Source organism: Ailuropoda melanoleuca, chromosome 12 (genome assembly GCF_002007445.2).
Source record: "Ailuropoda melanoleuca isolate Jingjing chromosome 12, ASM200744v2, whole genome shotgun sequence".
Taxonomy (NCBI): domain Eukaryota; kingdom Metazoa; phylum Chordata; class Mammalia; order Carnivora; family Ursidae; genus Ailuropoda; species Ailuropoda melanoleuca.
The window spans coordinates 39,943,551-39,965,276 of NC_048229.1; the positions used below are offsets into that span (position 1 = coordinate 39,943,551).

The 21,726-nt window shown below is 48.0% G+C and overlaps 1 protein-coding gene across 1 annotated transcript; it reads right to left on the reverse strand.

Annotated features, from left to right (window-relative positions):
- Nucleotides 1-854: 854 nt before the first annotated feature.
- Nucleotides 855-21,681, reverse strand: UPK1A (uroplakin 1A). The gene is made up of 10 exons (XM_034638405.1): nt 21,418-21,681; nt 11,420-11,543; nt 8,631-8,731; nt 8,246-8,330; nt 6,517-6,717; nt 4,188-4,262; nt 3,938-4,045; nt 2,489-2,668; nt 1,126-1,209; nt 855-1,043 (listed from the first exon to the last, which is right to left on the reverse strand). Exons 2-10 carry the CDS (start codon nt 11,480-11,482, stop codon nt 999-1,001), a joined length of 942 nt encoding a protein of 313 aa, XP_034494296.1. The 5' UTR covers nt 11,483-11,543; nt 21,418-21,681; the 3' UTR covers nt 855-998.
- Nucleotides 21,682-21,726: the final 45 nt, after the last annotated feature.

Sequence of the window (21,726 nt, forward strand, 5' to 3'; positions counted from 1 at the left end):
TAGGGAACTTGCTGGAAGCTACAGCCCCTAGGAGGAGGCTATCTGCCACCTGTACCAGTGCAACAGCCCTGCACTCTAATTTTCCTTTGATAAATCCCCCCACTTCCCAACACCATCCTTAGCAGCAGTATTAATTTATGTACCCTCCCTTCCCCAACCAAGGGATGGGTCTAGACTGTAAACTAAGACAGTGAGACTGAATCCCCGACCTTGGCTCAAGCTGTTGGGGGAGAGGCCTCGCTTGCTGCTGCGTGGGTTGGCTATAAAGATGTAAGTCTGCTGTGGCCAGAGAAATCCTGCCTGAGAATGGAGCAGGTTTCCTGGAAACTTAGATTGAACTCCTGGATCTAGACATGTCTGAAGCCAGCAATGTTGACTCTGTAACATGAGCCAAGAAATTCCATATTATGCTTCAGTCAGTGCTGGTTGGGTTTCTGCCACTTCCATTGGAAGAGCTCTTGTTCATTTGTCTTTGCCCCAGAAGGAAACAAATTAATTCATTCAACCAGTATTTATTGAATATCAATGCTCCTCTCTGCTGGGGGATGCTGGGGACAATAAAGTGATCATGACAGAGCTTGTCCCTCCCCTCATGGCAATCCCTGTCTACTAGAGAATAAACAATCACAAACTATTTAGCAAAAATGGAAACACTTGCCATGAAGCCTCGAGGAGCTCGGGGAGCTACAACAGAGGCTTTGGTGATGAGGGCAGTGGGATCCGGGAAGGGTTGATGCTGAAAGATGGGCCAGGAATCAGCAGAATGAAATGAGGTCAAGGGGTAAGGGTCCCTGTACACATGTCCGAGGGTTTCAGGGCACCCCAAGTCCCAGCAGGGCTCAGAAAGGTGGTAAAAGGTCTTTGGAAGAGAGGAAGGGGGAAGGTCGAGGGAGGTGGGAAGGGGAGAGGTGAGGCAGCCATCCAGCCCTCAGCCGGAGGAAACAGGAACAGGAGGGGGATGAGGCCGAGGCGTGCACATGGCCTTCCCTTCTTGCTCCTCACAACGTGGTGTAGAAATACATGGCTGTCAGCATCACAGGGAGCTGGATGAGGAAGTGGTCAGGTGAGGGGCGCTCCAGCCCCACACCCACATCCCCCCTCGCCCATAGGCTTCCCGCCTCTCACCGTCCACATCAAGATGGCAAACCCAAACCACGAGATACCCCATGTGTAGCTGTCGATGGCATGGCTGATGTGCTCGAAGCAGCCCTGGGCAGGAGGGAAAACATGGGGGTTTGTCACTGCGTGGCCTTCGGAAGTTCCCTTCCTCCCTCAAGCCTTGGTTTTCTCAGCCGTGCAATGGGGATCGTGGCAGTGTCTACCTCCCAGAATGGTTTTGGGGAGCCAGGGGTGTGAACCCAGGTCCCACACAAGTAGGTATTACTCTGGCGGTGGCTGGGGCAGTCTGAGGGCAATTTTGTGCAGAGCTGGCTTTCCATGCTGCCCACAAGTTCCAAGCGTTTGAAATCTGCCTTTAGGATCAGTGCGGTTTTGATACGTCCCCATTTAGGAAGGAGGCCAGGTGGGTTCCGCGCCTCACAACAGAGTCACCTTCAGGTAGACCCCTGCCTCGACTTGGAAGCAGCCAAGAACAAAGGTTCAGGGTGTGCGTCCTGGAGTCAGGCAGGACTGAGTTGGAGGCCAGCTCTGCCATTTGTTAGCTGTCGGGGCCTGGGAATGATTCTGGCTCTCTAACCTCGGTTTGCCCATCTGTGAAGTGAAAATCTTGACAGCAGGGGCGTCTGAAAGTAGTCGTAGGGAGTCCATGAAATGACGCATGTGCGCGCTCTGTGCAGAATCGGCCTTCAGAAACAGCTGTCTGTCTTTGAGAGCAGCGGTGGCTGGCGCAGGCTCCCCTCTCTGTGACACCTGATCTGAGACGTGTAGCTGAAGGGCCCCAGGCAGCCGAAAGCAGCCAGAGGGACTGTTGGAACTGGTTCCTCTCCTACTCTAACCTCTGGTTTCTCTCTCTGCCTCTGCACTCACCTTGCTCTGGGTTAAAGCAGCTGGTTGGGGCCTGACTGCCTGAAACCCTGTCCCAGCTCCATCCCTCACTAGCTAATGAACTCAGTTTCATCCCCCTTAAAATGGGATCGTTATAATCTTGTGCCTCATGGGCCGTGGTGGGAATTCAATAAGATAAAGACTTAAAGCACTTAGAAGAATGCCGGGCACAACGTAAAGGCTCAGCCGACGTTGTTACTATGGCTCTTGTGTTATTGATATGGTTCCTGTTGCTCTTACTCCCAGACAACCTGAGAAAAGTGGCAGGTGCCAGCTCAAGACCAGACAGACCCTGTGCCTCCCACTGACTTGCAGAGGGAGGAGGGACACATGGGGAGAGAGGTGAGAGAGCCAGAGAGAAGGGAGAGAAAGAAAGAAGCCAGAGAGGGGAGGAGGAGAAGAAAGTGGGAGGGAGGAAGAGATAGAAGGACCAGAGGGGGCCAGACAGACGCACAGACAGGGGAGCGGCAGGGCGGGGACACACCTTGGTGAACAGGTAGTCTGTGTGGCCCAGGCGGCAGCCTTCCTCATGGAGGGGGATGAAGTTGCCAGTCCGCCGACAGCACAGCGGGGGCCAGGGGAACACCACCTCCGGGGTGGCTGCCCGGAAGGCTGAGGTGAAGTTCACCCAGTCCATGGGACCGGATGTGCCACAGCACTCTTGCTGGAGAGAAAGGCAAAGGTTAGGCGGGCTCTGGCTCCGAGAGGACAGCCACTCGCCTGAGGTCACGGAGTGAGGAAGGCCAAGGTTGGCTGCAGCGGGCTCCGACTTCCGCATGTCCCAGGCCTTGAAGTGGGGGGGCGGGCAGTGTGTGCGTGTGAACAAAGAGCAGAAGATATTTGTCCCTGCACCGAGAGGCTGATGGGGGGTTTGAGTCAAACCCACACCTGTGACTCATTTTAAAATTCTTTTGAATTAGCTGGCAACAAAATCTGAGGTTAATGACACCAAAAAAAGGATTTCTGGCTTCTTCTGGCCCCTGTGGGTATTTAATTAGTGGCCCTGAATGACGAAAACATAGGCTCTTTACATCTGAGTTCCAGTCTTGGCTAACGGTATGACCTGAACCAAATTGGGACTTCACTTTCCCTTGGGTCCTCAATATTCTTCTCTTGTGCCATATCATGTTGGCTTTAATTAAGAATGTGGCTTCTGGGGCTCCTGGGTGGTGCAGGCAGTTGGGTGTCTGACTCCTGGTTTTGGCTCGGGGCGTGACGGGTCGTGATCGCAGGGTCATGGGATCGGGCCCCGAGTTGGGCTCCACACTTGGCACGGAGTCGGCTTGAGACTCCGTCTTCCTCCCACTCTGCCCTTCCCCACCCCTGCACAGGTGCATGTTCTCTCTCTCTCACTCAAATAAATAAGTGAATCTTAAAAAAAAAAAAAAAAAAAAAAAAGAATGTGGCTTCTTCTGGAAGCTGGTGGCTTGGGTTTGAATCCTTCTGATTCTGTGACCTATCAGCTGTGTGACCTTATGTAAGCCACTCAACCTCTTACCTTGGTTTCTTCATGGCTAAAAAGCTGATCTCCCTTATGGGGCGGTTGTGAGGATTAAATCAGCTTTAAAAGTGCTTTGAACAGTACTAAACAAAAGTTAGTGCTCATTAAATGTTCGTTATTCTGATTATCCTCATTATTAAGAAGGTATCTGTAATGGTCAAGATCATGGGCTCAGGATCCAAGCTATCAGATTTTGATCCCAGCTTACCAACCATGTGACACTAGGCAAGTGATGTTCCCTTTTCTGGGCCTGTCTACTCATCTGGAAAGTGGCCACGACCAGCCCCGCCCCCCCAGAAGAACCACAGGAGTGGGTATCATCTACCAGTGGGCATAATGGGAGGCCCCATCCACCTCTGTGGTCAGAGCCCCAGGTCCTCCAGCCCTCCCTACCCCCTCATGCCCTCATCCCCGCCTCCCCGCCTTGTCTACCTCAATCATGACACGGTCCCAGAGGCGAGTCAGTTCCCGGCCCTGGTCCGTGTCTGCGTTGTAGAAGGTCAGCATCTGCTTGGTAATCAGGGATGGGTGGGACGCCATCTGCAGAGGTCCAGGAAGGACAGGGTCCAGTGGGGCTAGGTGGGGAGGGAGGTCAGCCTCCACTCCACCCCCAGACCCAGGCCCAGACCCTTGCCACTCTTGCCTCAAGTCATGCCCCTCCCCTGGCCTCTGCCCAGCTCACATAGTCACGGTGAGTGTAGGACGTGATGCAGGAGGCGCACTCAAAGATGTAGACCATGAGCATAAGCACCAGGTACTGCGGAGAGACGGAGGGAGAGACGGAGGGACCACCCGTCAGGGCAAAGCCTGCGAAGCCACACCCCCTTGAGGGATTTTAAAAAGAAGTGTAGGACAATGTGAATGGTAGCATCTATGTGGCGGCCGTACAGGTGTTCCCTATTCAAGTCTTTCATCTTTTCTGTATGTTTGAAATTTTTTTATAATAAAGTGTTAGGAAAAAAATGAAATAAACAAAAATATGTAAAGTATCGCCTGAAATTAACTATTGGTCTAGACGCAGGAAAATAAATGTCTACTATAGGGAAATAAAAGACATTCTTCAGACAACCAGAGACATTTGAACACAGACTAGGTATCGCAAGATGGACATGAAGGAACTCGGGTGAATTTTGTAGGGTGTACCGGTGGCACGGTTGTTGTGCATAAAAAGAAAAAAAGCTCTTTCCTCACCCGTCACCCTCTCCCTTAAAGCAACAGGGGGTGGAATGTGGATATGCCAACACTTGTGCCAAGAGATGATGTGGCATAATGCGCCCGACTGCTCTCAACAACGTCCTTATCACTCAGAGAAATGTGCACTCAAGTATTTACAGGTAAATGACTTGGTGTCTGGAATGCACTTCAAAATGCCCCAGAAGGAAGCATGTGGGCAGGCAGAGGGTGGAGCCGAGGGGACCAAGTGGGCCAGGCTGTGGTCGATATTGCTGAAACCAGGTGATGGGTATGCAGGGTTCATGCCATGCACTCCACTCTATGTTTGAAATTTCCCATAGTAATTTTTTTAAATTCATATCTTAGTTAATGACAAACTAATAGGGGAGGCAGACACAGACACAAACTTTTTTTTTTTTAACTAGTTGGCTGAGCTTTTAGGGCTTTGGTTAAATTGTTATGTCAGAGAATTACATGCAGAAAAGAAAGAAGAAGAGAGGGAAGAGAGCCTTTCTAAGGCTCCATCTTACTCACAAGAAAGCCAAAGTCCTTACCAAGACTGGCAAGACTCACCTGATGGGCCCACTTTCCCTTTCTCGCCCACGTTCTCCATGCCCACTGCCCACGGAACCACCCTTCCTGCACCCTCATTGCCTCTCCTTCACCCCCACCCCCTCTTGGCTCCGACCACACTGGACTCCTGGCCCCCTCTTGCTGTTCCCTACCCTGGGAACTCTTCCTGCAGACACAGGGCTCACTTCCTCACCTCCCCAGGCCTTCGGTTTCTCTGGCTGCAGGCCTCCCCTCCCCCTTCCCCAGCTCCAGATTTCCCTTCCCTCCTCACTGTCTACTCTCGCCCCCATTGGGACATCCTCCCCCAAGGGCAAGGGCTTTTCTGTTTTCTCTCTAGATAGCCCCAGTGCCTAGCACAGGACTTGGCCCACGGTTCTTCCTCCATCAATATCTGTTGATTGAATAAGCAGCTGCTCCTGGGAATCTAAGAGGCCCTCAACTGTAGAGGAAGCACAATGTTGGCTCTGTGTCGGGGGCGGGGGCAGAATTAGAATGCCTGCCTTCCCTATCACCTGGGCTGTTGGCCTCTTTGAGCCCCAGTTTTCCTGTCTGGTAAATGGGTAGAGAAGCGCTAACTCCTGAGGGCTGCTGGGTGTTGACACTGAGAGAGCTCATTTTCTAAACCATTTAGCCTTGTGCCAGGCACACGAGAGGTCCTTGGGAAGTGTGGGTTCTTGTGGTGGTGGCTATTACTGGCAGAAATGAAGAGCAAGGCTCAAGCTGAGCTGCTCAGGTTTAAATCCTGGCTCTGTCACCCACTTGCTGTGCAACCTCAGATAAGTGTCTTCACTTCTCTGAGCCTCAGTTTCAACTCTGTCAAATGGACTCACCATGATGACCATATCTCCTGGTGGGTTGTGAGGAGTAAATGCACCAATCAATGGAAAGCATTTAGAATGTAATGAGCACTCCTGAAATGGCAGCTGTGCTATTATTATTGTTGTTGTTTTGACAGAGCTCATGTGCACAGAACTCAGGGGACCAACTAGCTGAGGTTCGCATCTTAGTCCTGCTACTCAAGAGCTGTCCTCCTGGGCAGAGCTCCCTTCCCTTCCTCTCTGTGCCCCAGTTTTCTCTGTAGGTTTAGGGTAACAGCTGAGCCCGCGTTAGTGGGTTATGGGAAGATTAAATCAAATGATTGCCACGAGGCCCGAGCGTGGCACATGGTGGACACACACTTGCGGCTGCGGTGGCGGTGGTTACGTGACTCTGTGGTGACGGTCTCCCTGCCCGCCCGGCCCCATGCCCTCCCCCTGGGGCCTCACCGTGAGGATCATGGACCGGCGGCGGCAGAGCGCTGCGCCCACCCCAAAGCTGGCCACCACGAAGAAGGAGAAGCCGCAGAAGATGGCGATCCAGGCGCCAGCGAAGACGTCGTCCTTGCCCGAGACGCCCATCAGTGGGTACACGCGGTACTGGTCGGCTGTCACCCACACCGTCTCAGCAAACAGGGCCAGCCCTGACAGCTGGACAGGGCAGCTGGTTAGACAGGGCACGACAGCCGGGGCCGCGGGACTGTCCCTGAACAAGTTCCCCTTCTGAGCCTCCACCACCCTCGGTAAGGGGGCACATAAGCCTGGCTAGGACGTAGCCTTCCATGAGCGGGGGTGGGGCTGGGCAGAGGCCAGAAGGGAGGGGCTGCCCGGCTAGATCCCTGGCCTCCACCCACACCCCAGCTGCCCGTTGCTTCAAGGATACGAGGAGATGCCATATGCGAAGCCCAGAGTGCATGACTGCAACAGAGGCGACGCTCGGTCACCCCAGCCTCCCTCCAATAGTGTTGGTATTCCCGAGCGGGGTTATCTGGCCAGGCCAGAGCAACTATAAATGCATCAATCCTTTGATCCAGCGATTCTGCTTGCAGAAGTCAATCCTGCCCGTGCGGGAAAATCGTAAGCCCACAAGGTTATTCCCTGCACCTCCTTGTCAAAGGCACCAGCATGCCACGCGAGGCCGTGCTCGGCAGTGGTGGGAAGGGCTGGGGGAGGGGGCTCTCTGCGGACTCCCGTGGAGTAGCTTACAGGCTGTGTGAGCAGGAGAAACGGGGAAGCACTGAACAGGATGTGGAATGAGCTAGATTTTGGAAAGGGAAGAAAATAGGTATATACGTTCCTCTTTGTATGTGCTTAAAGAAATGTTGGAGAAACTAAAAATCTAGGTACCTATAGGGATGAGAGATGGGGCTCGAGGAGAGGGGAAGGCTTCTCAGTGGATACCTTTGACCCCAGTCAAGCTAACACTCAGCGAGCACGCAGTGTGTGTGCGCCCCGCGTTAGTTCTAGTAACAGCTTTGTGTGTGATGATCCTTGTTAGCGGCTGCCGGGCTCTGTTGTTGCCTTGGCCGATCCAGGCAGTAACCACACGGCCAGAGTCTGGTCTGGGCACAAGAATCCAAGCCTCATCCTCTGGGCATTCCTATTTTCTCTCTAGCTACAGATGAGGAAACTATGGCCCAGAGAGTTTCCGTTGCTGGCCCCGGGTCCCACAGTAGGGAGAGGCAGCAGTGGGGTTTGAACCCAGGCTGTCTGCCTCCAGAGCCATGTACAGGTATCACATTTTTGAAAATTAACTACTAAATGAAAAGGCATCGCTATGGTTAGTGTTCATCTCTATGGGCCTCCTGGGCCCCAAGCTGACACTTTATGTCTATAATCACATTAAGGAGAGGAGGATAGCATTTGTCAAGCACTTTTTCTGAGCTGAGGGCTACACGTGGATTAAGCCACACAACAACCCTCACTAGAGGACATAATCTGTATAGACAGGGAAGGAGCGCAGAGTAGAGTGGTTGGCTCATGCTTACAAAGCTGGGGAGCAGCGGAGCTGGGATTCGAATCCAGGCTGCTCTGACTCGACAGCCTGCAGCATTGGCCGTGGCGGCTGGAGTTGGGGAGTGGAGGGGGGTCCTGGGCCCTCAGTTTCCCCCCCCCAGGCCTGGGCTGTCCCCTCCTCCCCACCCACCCACTGGGCTCCCAGCACTGGGGGAGGTCTCACCAGAATAATGATGTTGCCCACCACCAGCAGGCCCACCACAGCCGGAGACCCCTTCTCCGCCTCTGTTGCTGCGGAAGCCATAGTCCTGTCTGGCACACATGAGCCCAAATGAGGTGAGGTAGGGGCCGGGAAGTGGGGGCAGCCCCAGCCGGACCCACCACCCTCCCTCCACACCCCAGCCACTAGGGGATGGTCCTGGCTCTCTGCTGAGCCCAGACTGGTCCTGAATGAATCCTCCCATATCCCTGATGGTGGGCCATCTTAAAGAAGAGGGGACCAAGGCTTAGACAGGGCAGTCCCTGGCCAGAGCTCAATGCTGGCCTCCCTGCACCTCAGAGCTTCCCAGTTTCCCCTGCTCATCCAGACCCCAGAGCCCCCTCCTCACCTTCTCTCTCCGAAGCCTCTGTGGCCAGCTCCTCCCACAGTGGCTCCCCATATATGCCCAGGCCTCTCACTGGGCCAGTCTCCAGGAAGGGGGAAGGGTGTCTGGAGGAGGGGACAAGAGGTCAGCAGGCCAACCAGCATGGAAGAACAGTTTTGTGAGCACCTCCCCCCCAACCCAAGTGATTTATAGACCTGAAATTCAAGATTGTGCTCATGTCTGGCTGCATGAGCAGGGCGATGTGTCCAAGGCCTCTGGCTCCCAGGGTGCTGTGGTGGTGGAGGGGCTGGGGTTGGGAGGGTGAATCCACCACTTGAGGTCTCTCCTTAGGACATGGGCCTTCCTGGGAGCAGGGCAGAGATCCAAGTCGGATCCACATGTGAATCCTGAATCCCAGAACGGCCTCCTGTTCTGGTGCTCCACCTCTCTGAGGCTGAGAGGCCAGGGGAGGCCCAGACAGGGACCCCAGCAGGCTAGGACAGAGCTGGACCAAGACAAGGAGGTGGGGAGGAGATGAAGGGGCAGGAGGGAGGGCAGCTCAGAAGGTTGATTATATGGGCCATAGGCTGAGGGGAGACAATGGCTTGAGATGGGTGGGTGAGGGGAGTTCCAGATGAGTGTATAAGGGGGGGATGCAGAGGGTGTGCAAGAAAAAGAGAGAGAGGGCACACGGAACAGGCTTGCTGGGAGAAAAGTACCCCCCACCCACGCATACAGACAAAGCAGGGTCACAGTGAGGAGCCATAGGTGGAAATGTCTTCAGGCTGCAGAATCAAAGAGACTGAGGTCGAAATCCCAGTTCAGCCTCCTCTGGGCTGTGTAACTTGTATGTGCGTTTGCCCATCAGCAGAATGGGTATCATCAGACGACTCGCCTCAGTAGCAGTGGGAACTGAGCACAAGGATGTCTGCAAAGGATGTCCTCTGGCCTGGTGTGTGGCAAGTGGCCAGGCTGCACCAGCAATGCTCCCGAGAGGTCCATTTTTCTTCCGATCATGCCCCCTAGTGTCACAAGGCTGGTTCCTCAGGTGAAAATGGCCTGGGGCACCAAGTCCGCCCCTAGAACTTTTCAAGAACCAAGGCACTGACTGTGTTTTCTCTCTGAACTGTAGCTCCCTCAGTGCGTATGAAATGGGCAAACAAATGGAACTTAAAATTCCAGTGTTAAGACACTGGCTTGTTAATAAAACACATGAGATGTGTTCTCATTAAAATTAAAATGAGTAATTTGGTTTTTAGTCAATTCACTTTACATTTAAAATAGTTTTTCTCTGTTGATTTACATTTATATTAAGGACTAATAAGAAAATGTAAATAATAGTGTACATGACCTGTCAAGTACATTTTATGAGCTTTAGCTAAAATAACTTGGTAATAATAGGGCCATGCTAACAATATGAAATATTTTATTTTCAAATAGTTGTAACTGTTAGTAGTTGGAAGTTATGTCTAAGCCTTTTGGCTAAGATCAAGTGTAAAATGTCTGGTAAAAGCAAAAGTTATCATCAATGGGGCATTACTGTCGCCAGTCATAAAAGGGATCCATTTTGTTCCAGTGTGATGTCAAAGCCTTCTTTTTGAAAAATTTTTTATAGATTTTACTTATTTGAGAGAAACAAAGAGAGAGAGAGGGAGAGCACTGAGGGAGAGGGAGAAGCAGACTCCCTGCTGGGCAGAGAGCCCGATGTAAGACTCAAACCCAGGACCCTGAGATCATGACCTAAGCTGAAGGAAGATGCTTAACTGACTGAGCCACCCAGGCACCCTGTTTTAGTGTGATGGCAAAATTGAATTTTCACGATTCCTTCTTCTCACCATATAAGCCAGTCTTCAAACGATACATTTTGAAGTGCTAATTACTTCCTTTAAAAAATCGCAATGCTGGGGCGCCTGGGTGGCTCAGTCAGTTAGACGTCCAACTCTTGATTTTGGCTCAGGTCATGATCTTGGGGTCGTGGGAACGAGCCCCTCACCCACTTGCGTGTGCACTCTCTCTCTCTCTCTAAAAACAATTAAAAATCAAAATGCCAAGATCTCCTAAAGAGGACTTTTGCCTATCCTATGACTATCCTATGATCCAGTCATTTGTCCCTGGGAATCCCCCCATTTTTGTCTACCAAATGCTCTGAATGTATTCATCTTAGTCCCGAGCTGGAAACCACCCCAATGCTCCTTATCAGTAGGATGGGTAAGTTTATTATGGTCCATGCATACAAGGGATACTATTCAGCACTAAAAGGCAATGAGCTATTGGTGCTTGCAACTACAGGGATGAATTTCAAAAGCATTACACTAAATGAAAAAAGCCACACTCGAAAGACTGTAAATGTAGGATTCTAGATATGAAGTTCGAAAACAGGCAACACCAATCTAGGGGGTAAGAGTGAGGGAAGTGGTTGCCCTTGGGGGCATTGTGACTAGAAGGGACAGGGAGGGGATTCCTCTTTCTTGGTTTGGACACTGCTTACGTGGGGTGCTCAGATTGTGAAAATTTGTCCAGCTGTACAGTCACCATAATTATACTTTTCTGTGTAATGTATATATTCTCAATTGCAATGTGTTCTAAAGAGGGTAAAACCTTTTCAAAGAAACATACTCGATGTGTCAAAGGGGTGTTTTCTAAAGGGTGCACAAAAGCTGATTTTGGGCTGTCTATGGACTTGAAAGGAAATGGTATGAACCCACATAACTGATTTCTAATGGGAAAATGATCTAGTTCTAACCCTCTAATCTCGATGGTGCCATCGAGAAAGGCTCAGCAGTCTGATGCTGTGTCCTGAACACGTCTCTCACCTTGCTTAGAGCAGGTCTCAACAGGCCCCGGTGTCTGACGAGAATTGAATAATATATTTTCATCGTGTTTATTTTTAAGGCAAGACGTTTTGTTTCCCGTGGTCAGTGATGACAGGAAAGTCTTCTAAAATTTTTGATATAAAATATTTCAAGCATACAAGACAATGTAGAGAATACCTGTAACAAACACCAACACCCTCCCAAGCAGCTTTGTCGAATCTATGTATTCTTCTATATTCACTGAAGATTTGTTTAAGATTTTATTTATTTATTTAAGGGAGAGAGAGAGAGAGAGAGAGAGAGAGAAAGCAAGAGAGAGCACAAGCCAGGGGAAAGGCAGAGGGAGAAGCAGACTCCCTGCTGAGCAGGGAGCCCGACACGGGGCTTGATCCCAGGACCCCAGGACCATGACCTGAGCCGAAGGCAGACGCTTAACCATCTGAGCCACCCAGGCGCCCCAGATTGTTTTTTTTTTTTTTAAGTGGCATATATTGCAGATGGCATTTGGAGCCACCTCATCTCACCCCCTAGACAACTTCATTACTACATTTGGGGCTCATCACCGTCCACAACCCTTGCACTGTCTTCTTTTTCAGATCCCAGATGTCATGGGTTGAGTTAATTCCATACCCTCAGCTCATTATTCCCCACAAGATACCTCTTGTTTTAAATTTAATTTATTCCCTTATATCCCCATCTCTCAGTCGCTTTCGGTGCCCTCTACTGGCAAACACTAATATGTCCGCATGTATCTTTTTAGTTGGGTGTGCTCTTGTAAAATGGAGACCATTGTTTTCTGTGCGTGTATTCTTTTTTGTTATTAAGATTCACCAATGAATTTAGAATTATTCACCAATGAATTTAGAATTATTAAAAAAGACAATATTGCAGGTGCTATTTATGTTCTTATTTTTCTGTTCTTACACTTTCCAATTTTTCTGTGATGGTGTGCATCGATATTGTAATAACAAATATAAATTAAGTGAAAATAATAAGAACAATAAAATCAATGAATCCAGAACTTTGGAGATTTGGAGATTTTTAAAAATTATTATTTCTTTTTTTTTTTTTAAAGATTTTATTTATTTGACAGAGATAGAGACAGCCAGCGAGAGAGGGAACACAAGCAGGGGGAGTGGGAGAGGAAGAAGCAGGCTCATAGCAGAGGAGCCTGATGTGGGGCTCGATCCCATAACGCTGGGATCACGCCCTGAGCCGAAGGGAGACGCTCAACCACTGTGCCACCCAGGCGCCCCTAAAAATTATTATTTCTAAGTAATTATCAGTCAACTGTATGCCTTACTTGGAAACGGTTTCATAAATTTTTAAAAAATTAACATGCCATTCCTTACCTTGCTTTTTTAACCCACAGTGTCTCAGACATCTTTCCATGCTGATAAAAATAAGTTTACCTTTTTTTGTTTGTTTGTTTAACATACTTTAATAAACTATTTTAAAAAAAGATTTATTTATTTATTCTTGGGGAGGCGGAGAGGGAGAGAATCTCAAACAGACGTGGGGCTTGATCTCACGACCCTGAGATCAGGACCTGAGAGGAAACCAAGAGTGGAACAGTTAACCGGTTAACCGACTGCGCCACCCAGGCACCCCACATGCGTATTTGATGATTTACATACCCATGATTGTGTTTATTCTTTTCTTGCTTGGCACAGATTTTAGGATCCACCCATGCTAATCTGGACACCCTGAGTCTGCAGCTTCTCATGGCTGCTCGGAGTACCCTGGGTATGCCCCCTCCACAGTTTACTGTCTCCTCCCCAGTGAGGACACTCAGGCTCCTTCCGACCCCTTCCCTCACCACTACTACTATAAATAGTGCTGTTGTGAGAGTATCTCGCACACACGGCCCTCAGGCACTTATAGGTCTCTTTCCAGGCAGAATTGCTGGGTCATGAATATGCCAGGTTGCATTCCACAATCCTTGTCCCATGACCAAGTGTTCATAAGGGTTCCTGTACGCTTCCGTTACCACTCGCACTGGGCATTATCCAGCTTCTAGACTAGTCAAAGTAATTCTGTGCAAAGTGATACCTACCATTACTTCAATTCACACTTACTACTAATGATTTTGAGCATCTTTTCAAATGTGTGTCAGCCTTTTGGGTTCCACTCTCATGCACGCTTTCATATTTTTAATATAATACGCATATATTCATCAATATATAGAACAGCTCGATTTTCAGGTAAATTCTATATAAAGTGTATCTTATATATCCTCATGCAATTTACTTTTTTCACCTCAACATTATGCTTTTGAAATTTATGCATCACCTATGCGGCTCTAGCTCATCTGTTTGTTGCAAGAATACTGCATAGGTTAAGTTGCCTTTCCAAATTCTTCTTGGAAAAGACACTGGGGAACCATGGCAGCACAGAGTACGCAGACCTAGCGACAGTCTGAAGCCCCAAGTTTGGGCACTAAGGTAATGAGCAAATTTAAATCTCAGGTGCTCCTTGGCTCAGCTGAGGAGTGGAGGGCCTGAAAGGCATGGGTGGGCATGGGAGAGCTTCCAAGAAAGGGCGAATTTATTTTTTATTTTATTTTAAAGATTTTATTTATTTATTTGACAGAGATAGACACAGCCAGCGAGAGAGGGAACACAAGCGGGGGAGTGGGAGAGGAAGAAGCAGGCTCCCAGAGGAGGAGCCTGACGTGGGGCTTGATCCCAGAACTCCAGGATCACGCCCTGAGCCGAAGGCAGACGCTTAACGACTGCACCACCCAGGCACCCCAGAAAGGGCGACTTTAGAGCTGGGTGGGGCCAGCGTGAAGTGTGGGATGAGGAGGAGAGAGGACAGACAGAAGGCATGGGGACACTAGGATGCGTTGTGAGGTGGTGAAGCAAGGAGGAAGGTGCTAAAGTGGAGTAGTCAAAAGGGCTTTTTCGTTTTTTCTCAAATTCATTGAGCACCAAAAACGTGATCCGGCTGAAACTAGGCCTCAAGGCCACAGTGCACATGATGAGTTTCTCAGGCCCAGCCCTGCGTGGGGCCATGCTGGAAAAACAGTGGTGATCAGGACAGCTCAGTTCCTGCCCCCACAGGCTCACAGGAGAATGGCAAGACAGACATTCAGCAGAGAAAGACAGCCCAGCATGGTCAGGGAGATGCCGAAGGGACCTGGGCACTGAGAGAGGAAGTGCAGGCCAGAGTTCAGGGCCACAGTGGGGAAAACAAAGGGACATGTGTGAGCCCCAAGGAGGCATCTGACCCAGCCTGGAGTGTAGAGGAAGGCTTCCTGAAGGAAGGGGTGTTGGATAAAGGAGACTGAGGCCAGCTGGTAAAAGTCAGGAAAGAACATTCCTGACAGAAGGAACACAGTATATACATACAATGGAATATAATTCAGCCTTAGAAAAGGAGATCCTGTGATATGTGACAACATGGAGAAAACTTGAAGACTTGATGCTAAGTGAAAATAAGCCAGTCTCAGAAGGATAAATAGGTCACAATTCCACATTTATGGGGTATCTACAACAGTCAAACCCATTAGAGCCGAGAGCAGAATGGTGGCTGCCAGTGCTGGGGGGAAGAGGAAATGGGGAGTACAAAGTTTCAGTTATGCAGGACGCAGAAGTTCTAGAGATCTGCCGTACAACATGTGTCTGTAGTGAACAATACTGTATGATGGGCTAAAAGTCTGTTAAGAGAGTAGATCTCCTGTTAGGTGTTCCTATCACAATAATAAAAAAAGATATTTAGATGGAATACTTCCTCATTATGTCCACACTCTAGAAAGGACACCAATGTGCTGATAGCAGCTAATATTTAGAGAGCATTTCCAACACACCAGGCACTGTTCTGAGTACCCCACAGGTCTACTAGTCTATGCACCTAACATGCAGCATCTCATTCAATCTGTACAACGGTCCCATGAAGGTGTCATTAACTTCATTTTATAGATGAGAAAACTGAGACACAGAGAGGTCAAGCGACTTGCTCAGAGTCTCACAGCTGGAGGTAGAGTCTGAATTTGAACTCAGGCAGTCTGGCTGCAGTGCCTGTCCCTTTAACCACTACACCGTACTGCTTCTCTGTGTATATATTGCCTTTGCTGGATTATTTTCCTTTTTTTGTTTTTGTTTTTTTTTTAAAGATTTTATTTATTTATTTGACAGAGACAGAGACAGCCAGCGAGAGAGGGAACACAAGCAGGGGGAGTGGGAGAGGAAGAAGCAGGCTCATAGCGGAGGAGCCTGATGTGGGGCTCGATCCCATAACACCGGGATCACGCCCTGAGCCGAAGGCAGATGCTTAACCGCTGTGCCACCCAGGCGCCCCTCCTTTTTTTGGTTTTTAATCAGAAGAATATATTCATGTATTAATTGTACAATCTGGAAAGCTTCAGAGTATCAGATTGACAAGGCACGATCTTTAAGTACTATTACTAATGGAGAAAAGCAAGGCTCAGAAGATCAGGAATAGCAGGCTATGATGGTGGAGAGGCAGGTAGGAGGGAAGGTCTCCTTGCAAATGTATAAACTATCTTCAGAAGACGTAAGAAACCAGTAATGGCAGTCCCTTCTCATGGCTGGATGAGCTGAGGAAGAAATATATTTTTCCCGCATAGTTTTTGCACCTTTGAAAAGGTTGAAAGTGATGTATCCAATGGTAAAATAGTTCTTCTATCCTCTTTTCCCCAACGAACATTGATTTGGAAAACAACCCATGACAAGAGCACCTCTGTGGGAATCTGGGAGTCCAGCAGAGAAGTTTCCTCACACCACTGGTGCAAAACCCCCAAGACCGAACGCATTGAAGAGAAATTCTACACAACTAGGAGTCAGGAAGCAGCTGGAAGAATGGCAGCTAGGGTCTCAGAAAGCACCAAAGGCACTTGGATCCTAATTGCATTGCGGACATCGGGGAGAGTGCCCATTGCCTTGCCTGTGGATCCCCTCAACTGATCCATGGGCATCCCAGTGCCCTGCACACCTCACCCACACACCCAGGCCCATTTTGTGGCTGGCTCCCTGTGGATACCTCTGAGGGCTGTGAGAGTGAGTTTCTGAAGGTGGCTAGTAAGCATGCGCAGAAAGTCAGCTGACTCAGTGGGCCTGGAAGAAGGCACGCAAACTCGAACAAGCAGCACAACCCCAGGGAAAGCAAATGGGAGGCAGTCAGCGCTTGGTCTGGCTTTGCAAGATCAAGAGGAGGCATATCATCTTAAAAAGCATCTCCCCCCGCAAGGGAACAAGAAGTGTGGAGCAGGTGTATCCACAGAAAAGGTCTGAGAAAGCCTCAGAATCCCTAACAAAGCTGATGGAAGGTATTTCTCGCCTGAAGCCAGTCAGTAAGACTGGGTAAGGTGACTGCTTCTACAAATGAGAACACAATGCAGACTTCAAGGAATGTGAAAAATCAAGGGAACAGAATACTACCGAAGGCACACAATAATTTTCCAGTAACTGACCCCAAAGAAAGGATAGCTGTGATTTGCTTGATAAAGAATTCAAGGGCTCCTGGGTGGCTCAGTTGGTTAAGCGTCTGCCTTTAGGGGCTCAGGTCATGATCTCAGGGTCCTGGGATTGAGCCGCATGTTGGGCTCCCTGCTCAGTGGGGAGTCTGCTTCTCCCTCTCCCTCTGCTCCTCCCTGCCTCGCTCATTCGCTCTCTCTCTCAAATAAACAAAATAGTTGCTTCAGTGAGCTACAAGAAAATACAGAAGGACAATTCAATAAATCAGGGAAAAATATACACAAACAGAACCAGAAATTTAGCAGAGAGGTCATTAAAAAGTACCAAAAAGAAATTCTGGAGCTGAAGAATACAAAGAATGAAATGAAAAAATGCAACACAGAGCATCAACAACAGACTGGATCAAGTGGAATAAAGAATGAAAAAGAATGAAAAAAACCTGAGTGAATGATGGGATACCATAAAGATAAACTACGCATCAGTAGAGTCCCTGAGAAGGGAGAGAGGGAGAAAGGGGGATAAGCTATATTTACATTAGACAAAATAGCCTTTAAGTAAAAAACTAATGAGATGAAGAAGGTCGTTATATAACGATAAAGGGGTCAATTCACCAATAGAACATAAAAATTGTAAATATACATGCACCCAATATTGCAGCACCTAAATATATTAAGCATGTACTAACAGATCTGAAAGGAGAAATAGACAATACAATAATAGTAGGGGACTTCAGTACCCCACCTTCAACAATGGATGGACTGTCCCGATAGAAAATCAATAAGGAAGCACTGGACATGAACTATATACTTTAGACCAAATGGAACTAGAAGACATGTACAGAACATACCATCCAATAGCAGCAGAATACACATTCTTCTCAGGTGCACACAGAACATTCTCCAGGACAGATTCTTTGTTAGGCCACAAAACAAGCCTCAGAAAATTTAAGACTGAAATCATAACAAGCATCTTTTCTGATCACGATGGTATAAAAGTAGAAATTGATTACCAAAAAAACCCTGGAAAATTACCAAAAAACCCCTGGAAAATCACAAATATGTGGATATTAAACATGTTCCTGAACAACCAATGGATCAAAGAAGTCACAAGAAAAATTTAAAAAAAATTAGACAAAAGAAAATGGAAACACAACATACCAAAACTTATGGGAGGCAGCAGAAACATCTAAGAGGGAAGTTTATAGAGATAAATGCCTACATTAAGAAAAAAAGAGGGGCGCCTGGGTGGCTCAGTCGTTAAGCGTCTGCCTTCGGCTCAGGGCGTGATCCCAGCGTTATGGGATTGAGCCCCACATCGGGCTCCTCCACTGGAAGCCTGCTTCTTCCTCTCCCACTCCCCCCTGCTTGTGTTCCCTCTCTCTCGCTGGCTGTCTCTCTCTGTCAAATAAATAAATAAATTCTTTAAAAAAAAAAAAAAGAAAAATCTTGGGGCATCTGCGTGGCTCAGTTGGTTAAGCATCTGCCTTCGGCTCAGGTCATGATCCCAGGATCCTGGGATCAAGTTCCGCATTGGGCTCCTTGCTCGGTGGGGAGCCTGCTTCTTCCTCTGCCTGCCTGCTGCTCCCCCTGCTTGTGTGCTTGTTCTCACTCTCTCAAATAAATAAACAAAATCTTTAAAAAAACCCCAGAACTACAGAGGATGGCAGAAGCAGCTAACTGACACCATGAGAAAGCAATCAGGCAAATCCGGAATAGGGGACACTCCACAGGACAACTGGCCTGGCCTCTTAAAAAATCCCATCTTATAAAAACAGGTGGGGTGGAGTAGGACTACTGTAGAATTAAAAAAAAAAACTAGCAACCTAAAACTGACGTGGGGGCACCTGGGTGGCTCAGTCGTTAAACATCTGCCTTCAGCTCCGGGTGTGATCCCAGGGTCCTGGAATCAAGCCCCCCCATCGGGCTCCCTGCTACCCTGGGAGCCTGCTTCTTCCTCTCCCACTCCCCCTGCTTGTGTTCCCTCTCTCGCTGTCTCTCTGTCAAATAAATAAATAAAATCTTTAAAAAATAAATAAATTAAAATTAAATAAAAACCAAAGCAAAACTTGAACCTTGATTGGATCCTGGTACAAAACGTGGCCAACAGTACAGAAGATTTTTTGGGTACAATTTGGGAATTCTGAATATCAGAGATTAGGAAATTAATGTTAGTTTTTCTTAGAAGTAGTAGTGGTATGAAGGGATATGTCATTTTTCAGAGATACGGACTTCCGTATGTAGGAGTGTAATGTCAAGATGTTTGGAGACTACAGGTGACTCTCGAACAAGCCACGTTTGAACTGCACAGGTCCACTTACCCACAGATGTTTTCCAGTACACACACGTGCAGTATACTGTAAATGTATTTTCTCTTATGATTTTTTTTTAAGATTTTATTTATTTATTTGACAGAGACAGCCAGCCAGCGAGAGAGGGAACACAAGCAGGGGGAGTGGGAGAGGGAGAAGCAGGCTCCTAGCAGAGAAGCCTGATGTGGGGCTCGATCCCAGAACGCTGGGATCACGCCCTGAGCTGAAGGCAGACACTTAACAACTGCACCACCCAGGCGCCCCTCTCATGATTTTCTTAATAACGTTTTCTTTTCTCTACCTTATTATAAGAATAGTATATAATACATATAACATAGAAAATAATCAAGTGTTCATCAACTGTTTGTGTTCTCAGTAAGGCTTCTACTCAGCAGTAAGCTACTAGCAGTTAAGTTTGTGGGGAGCCAAGTTACATGCAGATTTTTAAAAATATGTGGATGGCTGGTGCCCCTAACCCTTGCCTTGCTCCAGGGCCAGCTGTACTTTTAAATGGTTTAGTAAAAAAAAAAAAAAAAACCATGCACACGCAAAGTAAATATGACACAATATTAACAATTGTTAAACCGAGGGGCGCCTGGCTGGCTCAGTTGTTAAACGTCTGCCTTCGGCTCAGGGCGTGATCCCAGGGCCCTGGGATCGAGCCCTGCATCGGGCTCCCTGCTCTGCTGGGAGCCTGCTTCTTCCTCTCCCACTCCCCCTGCTTGTGTTCCTTCTCTCATTGGGTGTCTCTCTCTCTGTCAAATAAACAAATAGAATCTTAAAACAAAAACAAAAAAAACAATTGTTAAACCGAGGTGGTGGGTGTTAACAGCAGTTGTATTCATTGTCCACTTTTTCTGTGTGCTTGCAATTTTCCGTTAATAAAATGTTGAAAGAGGGCATGTGTTATTTTTAAAAATCCCTGCCCTCATAGAAATTACCTTCTGGTGTGTGTTGGGGCAATGATCAAGGACAAATTAAGTAAAATACAGGGAATATTAGTGGTTAAGTGCTTAAGAAATGATAAGAGTGAAGGGCTGCAAATGTGTGTATGGGAGCTGAGATGATAGGTAGAGTGATCAGGGAAGGTCTCAGTTGTACTTGAGGAAGACCTACAGAGACAGCCACATGGGTGTCTGGTGGAAAGGCATTCCAAGCAGGCTGAATAGCAAATGCAAAGCTCTTAAGGTTGGAGCCAGCCTGGTGTATGTTGACGCTTCATTTGCTCACATAGTTCCTGTTGCCCTGAAAGGCCAGCATGGCAGGAAATGTGGGAGCAAACAAGAAGTGGTAGATCAGACAGGAAACAGAGTCCTATCAAATCTTTACCAAATCAAATACATAGAAAGTACATATTTGTAAATACTTGTAGATATCCGGGCAGTCTCTGCGGGAGAATGTATGGGGAAGTGCTGATGATGGCAGCCTCTGGGCAGAATTGGGCATCTGGGATCAGAATGAGTCCCACACATCTTTTCACTGGACTCTGTGGTGTATTTGAAATTTTCACCACGTTGAAGTTCTTTCTTCTATCCAACACACGACATAAGCTTCTACAGTTCCTCAGAGCCCCTGGGCATGCATGAGGTCCTCTGCTTAGAGCCCCTTGTCCTCGTAGGCAGATGTTTCACAAGATCCCTCCCTAGGGCCATGTTCATTCAGTACAAGAACCATCTCTCTGCTCACCCCAGTGTGCTCTGGATAAGTCTGTCTCTTAACCGTTTGAGGGTCTTGAGGAAACACCAATCCAGCCGTAACCTGGTGCTCTAGCTAGCTATGCCGGGCAGTCTGGTGGATGATATTCTGGACTACCATAGTGTGGCGATTTCTCTTCGGGCAGCAAGAATGAAGGTTCTTAATTTGGCCTACTTAAATGACTTCCAATCGTCACCACGAGAAGAGGAGGCCCAGAACAGAGGGAGAAATTACACACTGTGCAGAAAACTGCTTATTAGGGGCGCCTGGGTGGTTCACTCGGGTAAGCGTCTGCCTTTGGCTCAGGTCATGATCCCAGGGTCCTGGGATGGAGCCCCATGTTGGGCTCTCTGAGGAGCCTGCTTCTTCTTCTCCTTCTGCCTGCTGCTCCATCTACTTGTGCTCTGTCAAATAAATCTTAAAAAAAAAAGATACTTAAAAAAACCCTGCTTATTAGATGATATTAGAAATTTATCATTAATTTCCTAAGACATAATAATGGTAGTATAATTATGTGTAAAAAAACCCTGCAACTCTAAGAAAATACATATACTTACTTATTTTTGGATAACGTATGATCCCCAGATTGGCTTTAAAATCACCTAGACGGGGAGGGGAATAATTAGAGATGAAACTGATTGGTCATTTGTTGGTAACTGTTCAAGCTAGGCAATGGGTACACAGGAGTTTTTATTATGCTATTTTCATGTGGTTCAAAAATTATGTAAGAGAAGTTTTTTTCAACTGTACGGATAATAAAGGGGAATATACAGATAAATTTTAGCACACCCAGGGGCTTGAGGTTATTTTGTATCATCACTCACGCTATTGTCTGGTATAGAGAAGGCGGTCAGTTTAATAACATA